At 33.6% G+C, this 20,670-nt stretch overlaps 1 protein-coding gene across 5 annotated transcripts in view; it reads right to left on the bottom strand.

Moving 5' to 3' along the window:
- Nucleotides 1-20,670, bottom strand: part of INVS (inversin) — a 218,573-nt gene that overhangs the window by 194,526 nt on the left and 3,377 nt on the right. For 4 of the 5 annotated variants that reach the window (XM_031945539.1, XM_031945541.1, XM_031945538.1 and 1 more), the window contains one exon: nucleotides 16,234-16,360. In XM_031945539.1, the coding sequence (XP_031801399.1) occupies nucleotides 16,234-16,339 (106 nt within the window). In that variant the 5' untranslated portion in view covers nucleotides 16,340-16,360. Of the gene's footprint in view, nucleotides 1-16,233; nucleotides 16,361-19,291; nucleotides 19,400-20,670 lie in introns of all 5 variants that reach the window. The other variant, XM_031945540.1, reaches the window with a different exon arrangement.

Genomic DNA, 20,670 nt, shown 5'->3' with positions numbered 1-20,670 from the left:
TGATATTTCTACATTTGAAGAAATGGTGTGAGAAAAAAATTATTGATTTGCCCAAAGTCACATAGCCAGTGAAACTGAGGCAGGAATCAAACTGGATTTTTTCACTATATATCAACCTCAGGTCACCTAGTCACTTAACTTTGCATTGCCCCAGGCAAATACAGAAGACTAGGTTGCAGGGTAAATGTCCAACTAAATTGGTGGCCGGATTTTCTTTTCTTAGAATTCTCTATACAATGAATTCATTACTCTGAAAAGAATATACTATGACTTAAAAGAGTTTTAGGAGGCAGGATCCTGTGAATTTTACTATCATTTTCATCTTTGTTTCTATTGGGAACTTTCAAGTCTCAAAACTTACAAAATAAACGTCTGAAGTATACCTCAAACTGGGCATTACTTATAATATTTTTAAGAGTTCCTAAAATAAAGGCCTTAAAAGTATATCTTCATGTTTAAACTCAAAATTACTTTAACCCTAGTTTAGTATCTTTTAGCTCTTGTGTCAAATTGTGGGGCATAAGGACCACAGACAGACTGGAAGAATGAGGCAATAGAACCTTCTACCGTTGGTCACAAATCTGGAGACTAAGACTAGGTGGGAAAAGATGTTTGGGGAAAGATAGTCTGGATTTGTGAAGGGTAAAAAAATAAGAGACTGGAAACCTAAGATCAAAGAGCATATTAGACTTAGATAGAATCTAAGCAGGGTTGAGGAAAAAGGCAAAACCAAAATAAACAAAAAACAACTGTTACTCGCCTATTTGTCCAACAGTCTGGGAAGGACCAAAGGCAAAAAAAAGGGCTGGGTCTACACATTGTGTGATAACTGGATAAACTACAGTGAATCATTGGCTCATAGAGAATGGACAGAATCAATAGTCCAAAGACAATATAAGAGTCAACAAAACCAGAACAATAGTTGGGTCAAAGTAAGGGCTTGAACTAAAAGCAAAAAAAACCCCCAAAAAACAACAAAAAAAAATTTTTTTTGTACTCGAGTACACAGCCTTTACTATACATCCCTGATTTCCAAATAAGCAACAGTAGCTATGTCTGGACATCTTGACCTTTTCTCTGACATTCCATTGTATTTTTCATTCTTCTCTTTATTTCTCATTCTGTAGTTTTCTCTAATTATAAACTCCTTAAAAGAGGGAATGTGTGTATCCACAGAACTAGGCACAGTGTCCCGTATTTAGTAATCACATGATGTTTCATCATTCATTGGTTCATCTTCCCCACTACCAAGGCAGGACGATGAAACCACTTCAAATTTTGATCCTATTTGCATGGTAGATTGAACAAACTCTTAGAGTTGTATATTCCATTTTAACTGTTCATGATGGTTAAGTTTTCATGATTATCCTAAATCTCTCATAAGCCAGAAAGTGAAGGTTTATTTCCTTTTTGGGGGAGTAGGAGAAACTCAATGGTAAAGTACAGTTGATAAGTATTTATTTTAACACTCCAGGTATCTGTTGACCATTATCAAGGTCCTTTCTCAAAGCCAGTGCCAGCTGGAGTTTCTTAACTCTATGTGGCCAAAATGGTCTTGAAAAGCAGGTAGTTTCCTGTAATCTTTGGGTAAACAGGTATTTTTAAAAACACCATAGCATTTTAGGATTTTCCTCAGATGCCACTATATCCCAAATAGCTTCACCTTTCCTATGTTGTACCTGGATTTTTCCTTCTCAGAAAATAGATTGTAAAAGGAGCCTAATTTAGCTGTGAAAGCTCAACTTTTATTCTTCCCAGCTCCTCACTCCATTACCCTTAAAGAAAACTTCCAGGTCAAACTCAGATCCAGGCTTTAGCCACTTTGTGCAACCTTTAGAATACAAATTTTGGTAATCCTTTTATCACATCTTCTCCTCCTGCAGACCCAATGCACAAAATGAAATAACTGCAGCTTAACAAGGTAAACTACCCCTGAAAGGGTAGGATGGAAGGTTAAAGTAAGTTCATGGAGCAAAGCTGCACAAGGGTGAGTACAGTTGAAAAATGCTACTCCTAATGGGGTAATGTATTTTTGTTGTTAATGAAGTATTAAGTACATAAACGGAGATGAAGTACATAACAAATATATTTAAAGGCTGATAAAAATCAAGTGCTAGGGGTAATCTTTTTAAAAATTATACTTTTATTTTCAATTAAAATTTTCTCCTTTCCTTCCTCTTCCCAAACCTATGAAGAGAAAAACAAAACAAAACAAAACAAATCTATTACAAATGTATAGTCATGCAAAAAAATAAAAGTTTTGCATTAGCTACTCCTCCCCCCAAAAACATAAAGAAAGAAAATGTCCTTCAATTTGTACGCCAAGTCCATTAATTCTCTACTTGGAGATGGATAGCATGTTTCATCATGAGCTCTTGGGAATTGTGATTTTGGCATTGGGTTATTTTTACAATATTATTGTTAGTGGATAAATTACTCTCCTGAATCTGTTCACTTCACTTTACATCCATTCATACAAATCTTCCCTGTTTTTTTCTGAAGCCATCTCTTTCATCATTTCTTATAGTATAATAGTATTCCATCCATTCCATTCATATACCATAATTTGTTAAGCCATTCCCAATTAATGGGCATCCCATTTCATTGACACCACAAAAAGAGTTATTATAAGTATTTTAGAATATATGTATGTTTCTCCTCTTTCAAAAAAAATCATTTTGGGATATAAATCTCAGCATATTGCTGGGTCAAAAGTTATGTACAGTTTAATAGCTTTTTTGGTCATAGTTCCAAATTGCTTTTCAGAGTGGTTGAGCCAATTTTCCTTTTTTGACATCTTAACCCATTTGATGTGTGTAAAGTGGCAGTGTGTTGTTTTATCGATATTTCTCTAATTATTAGTAATCTAGAGCATTATGTTTTTAATCCATGACTATTGATAGCTTGGACCTAAAAATTGCCTATCCAATATCCTTAGTCCATTTATTAAGGAATAGCTTATTATTGTAAATTTAATAATTCCCTACATATCTTAGAAATGAGAGCTAATCAGAAAAACTCCCCCTCCCCTGTCTTGCTTTTCTTCTAACTCTAGTCCATTGGTTTTGTGTAAAAACTTACATTTTATATAATCAAAATCATCCATTTTGTCTCCTATGAATCTTTGTCTCTTTCTTGGTCATGAACTTTCCCTCTATAGATTTGACAGGTAATTTCTTCCATATTTCACCAATTTGTTTATGATTTCGCTTTTATGGATATGGGGGTAATTGTTCAAAAGAAATCAGGTTGGCCTTGTAGACCAGAAGGATCAGTTCTCTTTAGTCTTTTGGCCAACTTTTGGGCCCCTACCCCCACTCCCACCCTTGAGCTGAGAGCCTTTGCACATATACTTTCAAGCTGTGGTGCTCCAGAAGACTTTTGAGAATCCCTTGGATAGCAAGGAGACCAAATCGGTTAATACTTAAATTAATTCAGACTATTTTTTTGGAAGGACAAATACTGAAACTTAAATACTTGGTCACATAATGAGAAGATAGGACCCATTGGAAAAGACCAAGACTACTGAGAAAAACTGAAGATAAAAGGGGAGAAGAGGATGAGGATAGATGGTGTCATGGAAGCAAGAAACATGAGCTTGAACCATTTGTGAGATAAAAGGGTCTGATGTCCATGGAATTACAAAATGGGACATGATCAAATGACTGAAAAACAATTCTCACCCTTATCCTTTGACTTGACTAGATAATTTGACTACTGAGTTCTCCGAATAGAGAAACTAATAAATTCTGGAGCATCTGATGTCAGGCCCTCAACAGGCCTCTTCCCTCTTGTTACTAGAGGATCCATTAAAGGGTTTATATATATATATATATATAATTTTACATTTACATGTATATGTGATGTATTGTATTTTCTTATCTAAACATACATTTCTCCTGTTTTATTTCTGTCTATATATAATACATGCTTTATATATAATTTATATATATATATATAATAAATGCTTATTAAATGGAATTAAACTTGGTCCTAAATGGATAGGTAGTAAGTAATTTAAATTCTAATAGGAAAAGACAAGACATATAAAAAGAGTGCTAATTTTCTGGCAGGAAAGTTAGAAAGGTAATTGGAGTAAAAGACACTGACATGTCTTTACCAGGACTGGTGAGATTGACTAGATTACTTTTTTCAGAGCTAGAGTTCAAAAAGGGTATGAAGGAGGGAGAAGTATCCAGACTGAGTTGGAGGCTGGCATGCATGTGCCACTGTGGGTCTGAAACCAGACAAAGCTGGGATCACAAGCGGGGCTATTCAGTTCTAAATGGAGGTGAAGCCAAAAGAAGCACAGCATAGATATGTTGGGGAACTGGGATAAGGATCAGGTGATGCCATTTATTCTGTGCATTGTATCAGCCACATTCTGACATTTCATGAAGTTTTTTATTTTGGAGCCCATGGATATTTGATGGATCTGGGGGACAAGTTTTAGAGATCCATAAATTGGGATGGAAAAAAAATTGTATCTTCATTTTGACAAATTTTTAATTGAAATTTGGTATTTCCTTCAATTATTTAAAACATTATTCTGAGAAGGGATTCACAGACTTTGTTAGATGATCACAGGACGCCATGACACAAAAAAAGTTTAAGAACTCCTGTTTTAAGGCTTATTTTACTAAGCAGTGATAATTTATATGAATGATAGACTACTCTGTCTGATTTCTGGTGTTCATTATCTTTTAGCTTTGTAGTTTACTAACTGGTCTCCTTGACTTTTCTCTTGAATTATCTTCTACCCAGCTGCAAATGATTTTCTTTAAACATAGGTTTGATTACATTACTCACCTGGCTCAAAAAACTCCAATGGCTCCCTCTTGCCTGTAGTCTAGATCAAATACAAACTCTTATTGTTAGGCATTTAAAGTTCATCTAAACCTGGCTCCCACATATTTTTTCAGACTTTTTTTTTTTTTTTCACTATTCCAATTTACACACACTACCACAAAGTGAAATTCTTGCTGTCATTCAGAGGGCTACTTATGCCATCAGCCAGTTATCCCCTATGCCTGGAATAAACTCTACCTTTCTTGAGATGCTTAAGTTTCCTTCAGAGTTCACCTTTGCATTTTCTCATCTCCCCAGGTACAACTTTGACACACCTTAGACTTCACCATTTCATGTTATCATACCACCTTCAATATCCAGGACACACCATGACCTCTTTTCTCATTCTTTCACTCACAACTAATCATATATTTTGCCTTCATCATGATCTTAGAACTCTTGACCCATGTCTATTTGCCAATCCATATCATTCTAGCTTCAGTATTTAGTCTTGACCATGTAGTCTAATACTGTAACTTTCATAGCTACTATCTTTTAATCATCTGTTCTCATGTGTATCACTGGGAAACCTTTATAACATGATTCTTTTGCTTCTGCTTACAGGACTGTTAAGCACCATTAGCACAGTCACAAAAAAACGAGCTTATTCTACTACAAATTTATGGTAATTTGTAATAAATATCTGCCTTAAGCTTGATCCTGACGCCACTAGACAATTCTACTCCGACCCTATCAATTTCTCCAAGATGACTTTTACAAATTTATAGTGCTATCTTCCTACTTGCATTAAGTGACCTAGCCCCCAAATCACTAACAAGCTGACTGACCTCGGCTTTATCTTCCTAACTTCTTAAGTCTCACTGCTCACTCTAGATTCCTTTCCTCTCTTCACAAGATATATCCTAATACTTTTTTCATCTTACCTTTGGTTGGAATGAAAGTTAACTTTTATTATTGCTATTTGTAGTTGGTGCCAATGTTGTTTGTCCTTCATTCTCTAAGAGGACCATGACATCAGGAAGGGGAAGCCAGGACTTGCAAGTGAATTAGATTTCATCGAGACAGTGATGAGCAAGGTCACCTGGCTCACTTTCTCCTCCACAACCATCTGGGCCCAGTGGCAAGAAATACATCAGGACGACTGGAGATGGTCCTGGGTGCAGTGGGAGACCTTGACCTTTTTAAGCTAAGGTCTTTCCCAGATCTGTTTGTCTTAAGGTAAGGGCCATTAGATAAAATGGCCTCTTCTACCTATTCAAAAAAAAAATATCTGGGAGAAGACCCCCGAGGTTTCTGTCTAAAACAGAAACAATGACTAGCTCACTCTGGGCTTCAGAACCCAAACAATAACCAAGTGAGGCTTGGGCTGAAACCAGCTGTTGGCCAATGAGAGCCAGCAATTGGGTCAAAGACTTACACCAAGATACGACAGGTCTGTCCTCACCAAAAAGCTCTGCATGCTTAAGCAGGAGCAGTGTGTGTGTGGAGAACAGTAGGTATAATAGGAAAAAACTACACCTGCAATATTTTTGTGGGGGGGGTGGCAATCTTGGTTATGTAACTTGCCCAGGATCACACAGCTAGATACTAAGTGTCTGAGGCTATGCTGAATTGGAATTGTTTTCTAGACCCCAGAGCTGGTACTCTATTCACTGTACCACCCGCCGCCTCACCAACACTTCTGTTGTAATGCTTTGTCATGAAGGATGTCACTGACTTTTTGAAAGCTATATTAGTACAAGGTCTGGCAGGTTCTACCAAAATGGAAAAGGTTCAAGTGCTAGCAGGGTGACAGGCCCTTTAACAACTGTCTGAATAGCCGCCTAGCAAAGCTTAGAGAAATTCTTCACAAAGTTCAGTTCCCAAACAATAGGCAGACATCTAAAAAAATCAGAAATTTATGATGTCCCACTTAAAATACTGGGAGGAAACCATGAAACAAAGGTACTGCTCTTGAAATGCTCACAATAAGACATTTAGCATTTTATCTTATAGATCTTCTCAGTGAGGTCAAAGATAAATGTAGATCTATATCTATTTACAGACTTATTTGGCAGACCTGAGGCAGGCATGTGTCTGGATTTGTAACCCTGATATATTTATAAGGTATTATAAGGTATTACTACTTGGGCTTGATTGTTAAAATTCTCAGCTTTTAGTTAAGTACGATCTTTAGCCTATAAATATTCAAGGAGATCATCAGGATAATCACTTACCTTATCATTTGAGGGTTTAGCCTGAATTACTTTTTCTAAGTAAAATGTTATTTTTTCTCTTTCACATGCTGTGGGCCTCAGAATTTATAGAGCACTTGATAATCTTTGTATTTTTGAAGTAGACTTTTAGGTAAAAAGGAAAAAGATTTGAAATGGATCTTTCATTTTCTCCCACTTTGGCTAACCATTTCCCCCACTCCCTTATTCATCAAATTTAGGGAATGCCCTAAAATGCTACAAAGCACTTCATCCCTGTTGACAAAAAGGACATTAGGAGATGATATCACATCTTGGTCCCAACTCCACAAAAAACAACCACCACCCACCAAAGATATCAGTATTAATAGCAGTATTATTGAGTACACACCAAATGGATTTATTGCTTTTTATTATTTTTTTTTGTAAAATGATTTAGAGAAATAATCCATTTACTTTTGCATTGTAAATGTGAATAAAAATTGAAATAGAAATTCTACTTAAGTGATAAATCTCCAATAATTTACTGGAGTAAAATTCCTATAAAGAGCTCCTTGTAAAACTAGTTGCTAGCAGAATTGGAAGGAAAAGCCAACAGCACAGAAAACATGGATAGGATTTATTCACCAGAGTAAAGGATTTCATGTAAATATAATCCTGAAAAAAGATCTGATGAAATCTCAAGTACTTTCCAAAATAAAGATATTTAACAAACTAGCACTATTTAATGACATATACAACTGATGATAAAACTGAAATCTAATAGAATTTTCTGGAGAATCACAGTTTCTTTTGAGATATTTCTAAAATTAAGACAGGACTTTTGTCAGAGGATTATTACGTAACACAGACAGGATTAAATTATATCATTTCAAGTATGTTCCCAATTAAGTTTGACATTAACTTAAACTTTGCATCTGTCATCATTTACCAAGTACAAAAATAAATACTAATTGACTTCATAGTGAGGATAGAAAGATCAACAACTTGATTATAAAACAACTTAAAAATATTAAGTGGATCCCCTTTACAATGATTTTGTTGGAATAAAGGAATAATATCTTTCTTAATGGAGCACTGTATTATATCACGATTGACTGGAGGAAGTTTTAGAGAACACAGTGTAGAATATAGTTAAATCTGTTAAAACAAAAAAAAAAAAGGAATGTACCATATTATCTTAAATACTAAGAATTGCCACTAACATAGGTCTCTTTCAGGGAAAACTTCTTCAATTCTCTTTCATGACAATGTGCAGCACAGAAGGTTTTTGATTTAATCAGTCAGGTTTTGTAGAGATGGACATGTCTGTTTCCATGGAATCACACATACTACACTATCGTTGACATATTTCTCATGGAGACAGAGTAGAAGAGTCAGAAGATACTAAGCGAATGAATTCACTGAGTGGTTAGTGAGCAAAGCTGAATCCAGACAAAATGCTTCATCCGTTGTGACAAGCCACAGTCTAGAAAAGTGAAACACAGCATATATTTTGAGATAAAACATAAAGGTTAAATAAAAGTGTGCTTAAAATACATGCAAGTTTAAGAAGAAATAGTAGTTAATTGCAGAAGAATACAAAATTTGAAAACTATGACAGCAAAATTATTGACAAAACTAGTGGAAAAGTTCCTACTAAAAATGAGGTGTCAGAACAAATCAGTTAAGAAGTTTAAAAACCAAGAAGAGTTAAAAATTAAATCTACCAATTTATAACATGCTTGATTAGTTCATGTTTTCTATTTTTAAGAACATTGCTTAAAAATAATTGATCAAATAAAAGGATATATATCCTCTTTTATTTTTTTAGAATTACAAGTATTAAGTTTAAGTTTTTACAGTTTAAGTTCTACATAAAAGCTAATTATCAAATACACTGCTTATATGAATGACTGAACCTGCATGGTACTTCACTTTATCAGTGGGGGCCAGAACAGACTACAGCCAATTCTCTGCTTGAACTAGGAGTGGGGTGGGAGGTGAGGGAAGACAAGGGATGAAGAAAGCATTACATGGTGGCCAGCCTGATAGTAAGTCTCTTCAAACTTAGCAATGCTGTTCCTTTGGCTACAGATGAGTTGCTCTACATGTATGAAAGTTTTATCGCAAAGAAGGCCTGCCAGAGCTTGTTTACCTGTGACACAGACTTTGAAAATCCAGAGCCACAATGGGACACTGAAAGAGTATTGGTGTTGGAGCTGGATTACTGGTTGCAAATTCAAATCTTGCTATATAATCAATTCCAAAAATATATTCATCTCTAAAATAAGAAGTCTTTTGATTTATGGATGACTCTTTTCTTGTAATATTAAAAGTTTTTTTTTTTTACTTAATCCCTCACACATAAATAAAGAATTCCAGAAAAACAATATCCTTAAGTGGTAGGACACCAAGATCTACTCTGATGTTTCACTGTGGTATGGAGGAAACTATGTTTTTAAAGACTATGCCAGTAGAATGAAAGCTATTATTGTGTCTTTTTAAAAATATTTCAACCAGAGATTGCTTTTTGAGGACAATATTAAGTATAGAGATACCATCACATGAATAGGATGGTAACTTGGCGATGGATTCTTTGTCCATGGTAATCCAAGAAGCAATCTTAATCAACCTCCTATTTTAATAACCATGGTGACAGAATGTTGAAAACCAGGGGTAGCTACACATGGTTTTAAGATCTTCAAATATTAATTGGTACTCTAAATGTCAGAGACTTGTCTGTTGTGTCCTGCTTTCTAGAGCTCCCACACCAGGGTGATTAAGATATATCCCCTAGTGGAGAAGTGATGAGGCGGGACTCCTGAGAATGGTGGAAAAATGGAGTCTATTTATTTCAAGGACGTTCCCCTTCTTATAATGTAACAAAGACAACATTATGCATGTGGGACCACATAAACAACTTGCTACATAGTTTGTCACCTGGAATCACTCTTCCATTTGCTATCACTCTGCTTTAATCTCAACAAAGATTGTCATTGTTCCCTGACTTCTCAGAAAGGCCAAGAGCCCTTGGGGAAGATGGGGAGCCAAACCAGACATTGTTAGCAGGTTCCCTCTGGGCTGGAGGGTCTTATATCTCATCCAGAGTTCCCCCACTGTCTGTGACCCTCTACACTTGTCTAGTAATCAGTGACTTGATAAACTGCCAAAGAAACAAAATGATATTCTCTTGATAGTCTTGCAATAAATGAAATAAAGAGATGAAAGAAAGTTATACTTCCATGGAGAGATAAAATACAGGGTTCATCTTAGAAAGCAAGTTGAAGAGATAATGAAATTAATTTTATTTTACAACTAAAGGCAGTAAAAAATATCACTACAACATTTCATAAAAAATTATACTCAATGATTATAAAAGCATATGCAATAAAACCACTATGAAGAAAATTATAACATATACCACCATCTATTGTTGCTGAGGAAGTAGAAAAATGAACATTAAGGCACTACAAATAAAGTCAACATATCCACTAATACTAAGTAACTTCAATGCAAAGAATGGCAAAAATCTATTGGAAAACATGGTTCAAGAGTAAGGAACTTCTCAAAGAAGGCTTGCACTATGTATTAAAAATATTTGTCTTCAAGAAGTTGGGAAATTATGGCAAGCACCAAATAAAATCACCAAAGATGAAATTGATAATGTTTTAACAGACAAGGAATGACTGATTATTGATGTGAGTGTTGACTCCAAATCAATTATTTTACACAATCAACTTATTTAAACTAAAGATCAACATCAATACAAAATTAGAAGAATGAAAATGAGAATAGGAGAATTTGTTCATATTTTAAAAAAAGAGAGAAATGGACAAAAAGAATAAACACAGACTGTCATCATTTAAAAATATATATTTTATTTTTTGTGAGGCAATCAGGATTAAGTGATTTGCCCAGGGTCGCACAGCTAGTAAATGTCAATTGTCTGAGGCTGGATGTGAATTCAGGTCCTCCTGACTCGAGGGCCAGTACTATATCCACTATCTATCTATTTTTTTGTTATTGTTTCAGCCACATATTTTTATCAAAGTATGGAAACTCTTCTGAGGAGTGAAAAGTTAAAGTGATTTGCCCCAGAAATGACCATTTTTAAAAGAAATCTAATAGAGGAAAATCAATTGCTTCAGTGAAAAGATTGATGATTTCCACATTAAGCAAATCTAGAGTCAATACCATTTGGAATACAGATAAATTTGAAAAATCTTATGGAGAAGGATGGTGGAAAATAATTATTTTCATGAAATAGTGGAAGCATGTAGGAAACAATAAGTTTATAAATGGCATGGCAAGAAATCCTATTAAGTCAGGTCATCCCAGACATTTTAAGATGTAAATGGAAGATAAGAAAGAAACAATCAATTTAAAAGATTGATCAAGATTTCTACATAGTTCTCTTTACTTCCATAATTGACAAAAAAACTCCTAACAAGTGGATTTTAAAATCAAAATCTATTCTAAAGAAAACAAATGGGAAGAGCAGAAAAACTAAAGTCCAGGCATCATAAATTATATCTTGCTAATCAAATCCACTGTCTATTTTCCTATGGCCTGCTGGGGAAAAATGGCTTTTTACATTTTTAAGTAAAGTTTTATTATACTTCAAGATTGTAAAAACCATTCTTAGCTCACATGTCCTACAAAAGGAGATGGTAGGTCATATTTGGCAGTGAACCACAGCTTACTGATATCTGGAGTAGATTAAATATACAGAGAGATCATCCTTGCTAGAAGGAAAAGTTTTAAGTGAGTTGAGAGATTAAGTTTCATGAGATCTGAAAGAGGGACAGATCATCAAAGGCTTGGGGAAAAAAAAATCATAGACTTCATTATTACCTCAAAAGGCAATTGAGAAAAATAGCAAAACTTACTTATCTATATGGCTACTTTCCTATTTCTAAAATTTTTTGTTACAATAACCTATGCATGTTTTAGGGCTCCTTGATGAAGGCACAAGAAAAAAACAGCAGACATTTTAAGTGATATTCTATAGCATACAACATCTTTATAATCAGACAACTGAAAGATTCATAGACTATATAAGATCTCCTTGTGCTTACTGATGATTATAAAAAAAAAGTTCTTTGATTTGGCAGAGCAAAACACCACTTTACAGGTTCTCATCTAACAATGTGTATCCCAAGAATGTATCAAATTTTTACAAATTCTTTGAAAGATGTAATGTACAATGTAAAAACAAAAATGCAATAACAAATTTGTTTTGTGATTTGTTATTATTAATGTCAAATGAAGAATAAAACAGAGAAACAATCACTACTGTAGACTGGCCCTCATAGATGATGCTCAATACAGAGTCCAAATTAAAGAGGATGATATCCTGAGAGATGGATAGATCTTCTAGGTGCTCCTATTTGTAGATGACACTGTCGATTCCAGCAAGCCCTATAACATTTTAGAATCTCCTAAATAAGAACTATAAATCAGTAAATTGTTTAGACTAACTATCCAATACACGAAAAAGAAATTGAACAAAGACTGCATATTGTCCAAGCTATGACATACAGTTGTATGGACTGGAGTATTAGTACATATTATCTTGGATAGACATCAAGAACGTACAATGAATTGGGACAAGGACTGAAGAAGAGGGTAGACTAGATTATCTTTGAGAAACTAATCAGTGTTTTTATTCATACCACGCTTCTCCCTGAAATCTTTCTTCTTAATATCATTATTTCTTTTGGTGATCCTATCTACATAGCTTCAAGTCATGAAACATTATAGTTTCTAAAGAATTAAAGTTTCAGGTCACTTGAAGGAGCAATCAAGTAGAGTAAAGACACGATCAGGGTACAACAGATTATTAATCAGTACTATGCAAAAGAAGCATCTTAAAGGATTATCAATGGACAGATGTATTACTTAAAAAGAAGATGAGCCCATCCTATACCATGATTTTAGTTTTTATGCAATACCAAGCTATCTAGATCTAGCAGGGAGCCCTGTGAAAGATTTAAATTAAGATATGAACAAGAATATGAAGTAAGAAAGGGGATAAATGGGTTAAGTCCCACATTGATGAGATCACAGATTTTGTGGAGAGTGATAGTGACATTATAATCTCTATTGGTACTGTTATAAAAAGGGTTCTCACCATAGGATAGGAATAAAAATCAACTCTGGTTAGGATTAAAATAGAGGCCTAGTACAAAGTCCTATTCACAAAAATTATGTTAAAAAATGTGTAATTTATTTTAAAAAGAATTTTAGAGAGGTAATTATATTAATAAGTCAAGTTCGAAAAGTATTTTAATAGCTGAATGCTTCTAGAGTATAGGGCCTATTTCGTCTCTATCCCTATCTTAGATTTGTGTGTTCTTCACAAGTTGCTTGACATTTAAGATTCCAATCCATCTTTTCTGCTTTATTTCATACACGGTCCTCCCAATTCTTTATTTTCTGTCTCAGAGATAATTTTTTGTTGTGTGTTCTTTAGTCTTGGCTTGCCTTCATCTTCTTCTTAGCTTTTTAAAAAAAATTGAGTATTTTATTTTCCCCCAATTATATGTAAATCTTAGCTTTTTAATACAAAATCCTTCATTCCCAGAACCAGATCCTATACCATTCCTATATTACAGAAATCTTTCTCCAAGGCTAACTTCAGTTATCACTTCATGCATGAAATCTTCTATAACCTCTCTAGCCAGAAGAAATAGATTTGGGTTTCTTTGAAGATCTCTTCCAGCTTAGACTCTAAATTTGTGATCTTTACTGGCTGGAAACAATTCCTTACATAGAGTAGGTACTTAATTATTTATTGAATTGTTGGATTTTAGTTAGTTCAGCTGTTTCAATTTTCATATTTATACCTCAGAAATAAGAGAAATGTTACATTTGCTAATGCCTAATTTTCGTGGTTAATTTTTTCTTAAAGAAAAGCATGTTATAAACAAAAATAGCTGATGTTAATGTTAAAAAACAAGTAACTGCAGATGATTAATGTTGCTTGAAGTACTTAGATTTCTTCAAAATTCTCTAAAACCATTATAATTCAAATTACAAAAAAAGTAAGAATTTGACATGATTTTTGTTTCATATTAAGAAGTATTAATATTAACCTGATTTGCTATACTTATATAGTTTATCAACAACATTAGGTACATAAGCCATAAAATTATATAATAGTAATGACATAATTGTTTTATCATCACTTTAAAAAATTAATATATCACATATGTGCTTAGTTTATTTTCTTTAAGATTTCTAAGTCTAGGATAATTTTCCACTAACGTTGAAGGCAATAAATCAAGGTTCAACAGATATACTTGCTGGCAAAAAAAAAGTATTTTTATAATTGAATATAGTAATCATTTTATGAGGTCTTTAATGGTAGGTCTCACTTAAATATATACTAATTATGCTAATAATAAACAATATAACCTATCAGCACCTTTTTTCTTTGACTCAGAACTCAAAATTTTTTTTTACTTTGAATTACTACAGAGCACAACAACAATTATTAGGGAATAAAAGGGATTAAGAATTATGAACAAACATATGTTTTAAAAATCTCATTTACCACTTATTGAAACATTATAAAAATAAAAAAAGTCTGAAAAGGATGAATCCCTTTGAAGATATTGCTGAAGGTTAAATGATCATTATAACATTTGGATGTTTAATCTTTATTATACTGGTTTTACTATTTAACCAATAATATTACCTTTATGTAGCTCTTTCAGAATTGCTTAAATATTTTCCTCACAACAACTTTGTGAAGTTGCAAATATTATTATTTCTATTTTAAGGATCAGGAAATGGAGTCTCAAAGAGGGTATGCCCCAAATCACAGTGCAGTTAAGAAATGTGACATTCATAACTCAAACCTAGATGGAATGCTCCTTCTACTAAACAATCCTGTTTTTCATTACCAGGAATTAAAAGTTAAAATAACCAGGGTATAATTATCAGGATTACTACAATGATCTTGTGAAAGTAATAATTACGTATTTTATTTTTTCTTCTTTATTTTCTGGTTCATTTTGAGTGCTCTCTTATTTTCAAAATTGGGATACCTTAAAATTTAAGGCACATTACCACATCCAATAAGGTAGGTATCTATATTCCCCAGTGACTGACTTACTTTCATATAGTAGTAAAGCTGCTACAAAAAAACAAAACCAAAAGCAAAAACAACAACAAAAAAACAAACAAACAAACAAACAAAAAACCACCTTCCTATTCTACTCAGCTAGTATTGCTGTTATCTTCCTCTAAAAATTATTTTGTATTTTTACTATCCTGTATGTCTGGTGTAATTAATATCAATACAGAAGCATAAATTATAGCTCCAGAACTGAAACTCAAGAGGTCAGCTGGTTCAGCATTCTCCCTCTTTTATAGATCTGAAAACAGGCTTGGAAAGGCTAGGAGATTGTTCACTGTGCCAATGGAAAAGTCAAAGTTAAAACTCAGGTTCTTTAACTCTTAAGTTCAGCACTGTCCAACACTCTATGTTGCCTAGTAGAATGCAAACTTCTGGAGAAAAAGGTCTATTTTATGTTGGTCTCTATCTCCCAGTGACTAACATAGTAACTTAGACACAGTAGGTGCATAATATTTAATGAATTGAATTTTTTAGCCACATTTCATCTAATCTACAATTTTGATTATTAGACCTTAATCCTTTATTTTTTTATGCTTTTTAAAAATTTTCTTATTAAGAGCTTGGAAAGTGGCTCATAAGAGCAAGCATTTATTTAGCTCTGTAAGATTTGTATAGTCATACCAAATGTTATTTCAATTTATCCTCATAAATACCCTAGGAGATAGGTGCTATAATTAGTCCCATTTAAAGATGAAGAACTTGAGGCAGAGGTCAAGTGGCTTAGTCAGATCACAGAGCTAATAATATCTGAGGCTGAATATGAACTCATAACTCTCATTTACTATTTTACTAACATTTTTCTTGATTCATAATTACTCTATTTTTAAAAGCACTTCTTGTTTATTTCAACTCATGAGTGGGTATATTTATTCTATCTTCATGTGGCTCTAATTTTCAGTGGCAATATTACACAAATGATTGTTTTAAAACAACCTGTTTTGGGTATCCTTCCTACTTTTTCATTTTGAAGACTTTGAATAAAATATGATTTTTAAAGAGGACAACTTCTACTAAAATGAATAATTCCTTGAAAACTCAAATTGAGATAAAAAAGAACTCCTCAAATTATTTTCTAAGTTTTCTGACTTTAAAAAGCATGCTTACCTGCTATCAGCTTTTGGAGAGCACTCTTATCTCCATTAACAGCAGCAGCGTGAACTTGGGATGCTAATGAGGAACCACTAAGGACCCAGCTCTCTGAAGAGTTCATAGTTTTCTGAGCCTATGCAACCTGAATTGATAAAAGATAATTAATGCAATACAAAAGAGTTTCCCACACTCTTCTCCATCCATTCTTATCATGTCTATAAAATAGGTTATATGTAATAGGTCATCATAAGTCATTATTTTAGTTTTACAAAAAAAAAATGCTTTCCCTACTTATAAAAACCTATTTTGTTGGTATGGAGATTACATTGGACTTTTGAGAGATATGCAAATGCAGCATAAGCTTGGGCATAAAGTTTCAAACACAGTTTGAATATCAAGTCTGATGTTCCAGACCAATTTAGCTAAGTGTTCAGACATCCTTTATCAATAAGTTGGCTGCTAAATAATGAATTCTTTAACTATGGCATCCCACAAAACAAAGAAAAGATAAATAAAAAAGGTCTTGAATGTTGTAGAAGAGTGGTAGTTGAGCAGAGGCAGTGGGAGATGGCCCTACTGGAGTGATACTCGTAATCAGTTTTAGACCCCTAGAAATATTGGGGTATACAAATAGTAACTATACTTAGTGCTTTGTCTTAAAAACAATTAATTGACTTACTGCTGAAAGAATTGAATTGCAACAAACAAAATCAAAAGATAAAAAGAATTTGTAGTTAACAGAAACTTAATGGTGTTCCTTGCAAAGGCAAACAAAGGAGTTCAAAGAGTTGGTTTAATTGTATGCCTAAAAACACTAAGAAATATAATTTCATGAAAATGGTCAAAGGATATGAACAGACAATTCTCAGATGAAGAAATTGAAACTATTTCTAGTCATATGAAAAGATGCTCCAAGTCATTATTAATCAGAGAAATGCAAATGAAGACAACTCTAAGATACCACTACACACCTGTCAGATTGGCTAAGATGACAGGAAAAAATAATGATGATTGTTGGAGGGGATGTGGGAAAACTGGGACATTGATGCATTGTTGGTGGAGTTGTGAACGAATCCAACCATTTTGGAGAGTAGTTTGGAACTATGCTCAAAAAGTTATCAAACTGTGCATACCCTTTGATCCAGCAGTGTTACTACTGGGCTTATATCCCAAAGAGATTATAAAGAAGGGAAAGGGACCTGTATGTGCACGAATGTTTGTGGCAGCCCTTTTTGTAGTGGCTAGAAACTGGAAACTGAATGGATGTCCATCAGTTGGAGAATGGCTGAATAAATTGTGGTATATGAATATTATGGAATACTATTGTTCTGTAAGAAATGACCAACAGGATGATTTCAGAAAGGCCTGGAGAGACTTACACGAACTGATGCTGAGTGAAATGAGCAGGACCAAGAGATCATTATATACTTCAACAACAATATTATATGATGACCAGTTCTGATGGACCTGGCCATCCTCAGCAACGAGATCAACCAAATCATTTCCAATGGAGCAGTAATGAACTGAACCAACTATGCCCAGAGAAAGAACTTTGGGAGATGACTAAAAACCATTACATTGAATTCCCAATCCCTATATTTATGCCCACCTGCATTTTTGATTTCCTTCACAAGCTAATTGTACAATATTTCAGAGTCTGATTCTTTTTATACAGCAAAATAATGTTTTGCTCATGTATACTTATTATGTATCTAATTTATATTTTAATGTATTTAACATCTACTGGTCATCTTGCCATCTAGGGGAGGGGGTGGGGAGTAAGAGGTGAAAAATTGGAACAAGAGGTTTGGCAATTGTTAACGCTGTAAAGTTATCCATGCATATAACCTGTAAATAAAAGGCTATTAAATAAAAAAAATAAAAAAAAAAGAAATATAATTTCATGGGCTGCTTGGTATTCTTATCTTGCAGTGCTCATAATAAGCATAAACAAAAAGATAATCTATGAAGGTAATTGTAGCTAATGCACCAAAATCTATTAGAGCAGTTCTTAATTTCTTGTTATGCACCCCTTAGGGTAGTCTGGTAAAGCTCTGAACTCTTTCTCAGAATACTGTTAGCAAATACATATAAGCCACATCTATATGATCACAAAGAAGTCATTTGATTAAAATATAATTGTCAAAATATTAATAAAAAACAAATCACAAATTCATGGATCTCAGGTTAAGAGCTCCTGTTAGTAAATAAATAAGCAGAAAAATTCTATTGAGAACTTAATAAGATACTCCAAACAAAGTCAACACATACCTTTTATATGCAGTGACTTCATTGGGAGAAGTTTTGTTAGCAAATAGAGTTCAGGTTTCAGAAAAGGTAAGAGGTCAAATACCCAGAAAACTATGCCTACACCTTTTCCCAGGAGAAATCTAAGGCATTAAATATGATGGATATTGGAGGAAACAATTATATGTAGAATGAAATTAACCAAATTTTAACATTTAGGAAACATTTGATTATTACTGTGGGCGTCATACTAGAATCAGTTGGACTGGACTGAACTTAAATATCTTTCTGTTTGATGACCTCTTTGAAATTTACAATCAGAGGATCCTAGAGTTCTTGCATTTATAAAGAAATTATATATATATGCTTCTAAAGAATGTATGAAAGATTTTATTGCAAAAGAGATTGCGTTTTCATATTAATAACATAGGAACTACAGAATTTTGACTCTTAACATTTCAATTTTTTTATTGAGTCAAATACAAATTTTTTAAATCAGCAAACAATGATTATAGAGAGATCTTTCATTCTTTGGGGCTTCCAGTTAATTATGTGACTATAAAACTGTAGTCTTATGCAGAGAAGCATTTGTGAAAACCTATTTATTTTCTTAATTAAAAAAACCCTGCCCCATATATGGGTGATCATTCTCACAAAGATTTGTATGGCTGATATGTCAGTAATTATTGATGCTCTCTTAATTACCTTGAGTATTATTTGCGATTTTCCTCTCCTTCCCTTTTTTGTCAGGGAAATAACAGTATTTCCTGAGATATTCAGTAAAAATAAATATACTAGTAACTCAAGACTTTAAAAACAGTATTACCTCCATTAAGAATTTCTTTGGTGTGCATCTCTGGTCTATCTGCTTTTCCTCAGTTCTCTCATTGGTAAAAATAATATGACTGGATTAGATCCTTTCTAGCTCTAAATTCTAAGATTATTCAAAAGAAATTACCATAACAATTTATTCAAGAATAATTATGATGAAAATTATTTAATATTCAGAAAACAACAGGAAGTTGAATGTTACCTAGGTACATATAGTTGGGTGAGACACTGCAGATGGTCAATGAATGAGGCCCAGAATTGAAATGAGAAGAGAGGGACAGATTGAATTTTGGAAATTCAGCAATAGTTTTTAATTATTCCCAGTTAATTCTTTGCACCAAGGCCCAACTTTAAAAAAATATATATTTATTTCATTAGTTAGTTCTCAATTACATACAAAAATCTTTTAACAATCATTTAAAAAAAATTTTGAATTCCAAAATTTTTCCTTTCTCCTGGCCCTCCCCCTTCTTTGAGAAGGCAAGCAGTTTGATTCTGATTATATATGTGGGGTCAAGTAAAACATCCATACTACAAGATCCATTTTTTAAAACAAAAACATTTTCCCCAACGATACTATATTGTTGCAAATACTGGATTCCATGGAGAATTCAAATTGCAGGTGACTCAAAAGACAATGTAGTGACATAATAACTTAAAGATGCTGCACTGTATTTCCAGTGTGCTCTCTACTTTTTCTTCTGAAATCAGACATTTTTTCAATGCGTCTTGTCTGTAGGTCTTCTTTGGAAATACACTCTTCTCATTTCAATTTTGGGCCTAACTACTAATATCCTGAGATATTCAGTGAAAATAAATATACTAGTAACTCAAGACTTTAAAAACAGTATTACCTCCAACCTTACAGTCCGACCCCACTGTGGAGATCAGGGGTAAACCTACTTTACTGTATCTAACAAGAAAGCCAAATTATGTCAAACTCCTGAGGTTAAATTTCTCCCAAAAAATCTGTCCATGGTCCACACCATTTTTGCTAAATCCCTTTGGGTTAGCCTGCCATGGGTTCTGCCTTGTGGTGACTTTCTTTCCATTTTCCCTCCTCCATGCCTCATGGTATCTTTCTCCTTCTTATGGCTAACAATGTTTTAGTAGGCTAAACTCCTCTGTAGAGTTAGCCTGCTATTCAGTGGCATATTTGCCCTTTCCTTGCTAACTATATGCTCTCTGGATACTCTTTACATATTTACCATTCCTGGTGTCTACAATATCTCTTTATTTTGTCTATAACCTCTTCTCATAAATAAACCTACATTTTGCTAAAGAGAATGGCCATTGTCAATTCTTCACATGACCAAATGCCAATTGTTGCTCTCCTATATCTCATCATTTGGTACTGAACCTCAAACACATCAT

The sequence above is a fragment of the Sarcophilus harrisii genome, chromosome 1, assembly GCF_902635505.1.
Source record: "Sarcophilus harrisii chromosome 1, mSarHar1.11, whole genome shotgun sequence".
NCBI classification, from domain to species: Eukaryota; Metazoa; Chordata; class Mammalia; order Dasyuromorphia; family Dasyuridae; genus Sarcophilus; species Sarcophilus harrisii.
Note: the sequence above shows the minus strand (reverse complement) of the source record. Positions and strands in the feature narration are given on the sequence as shown.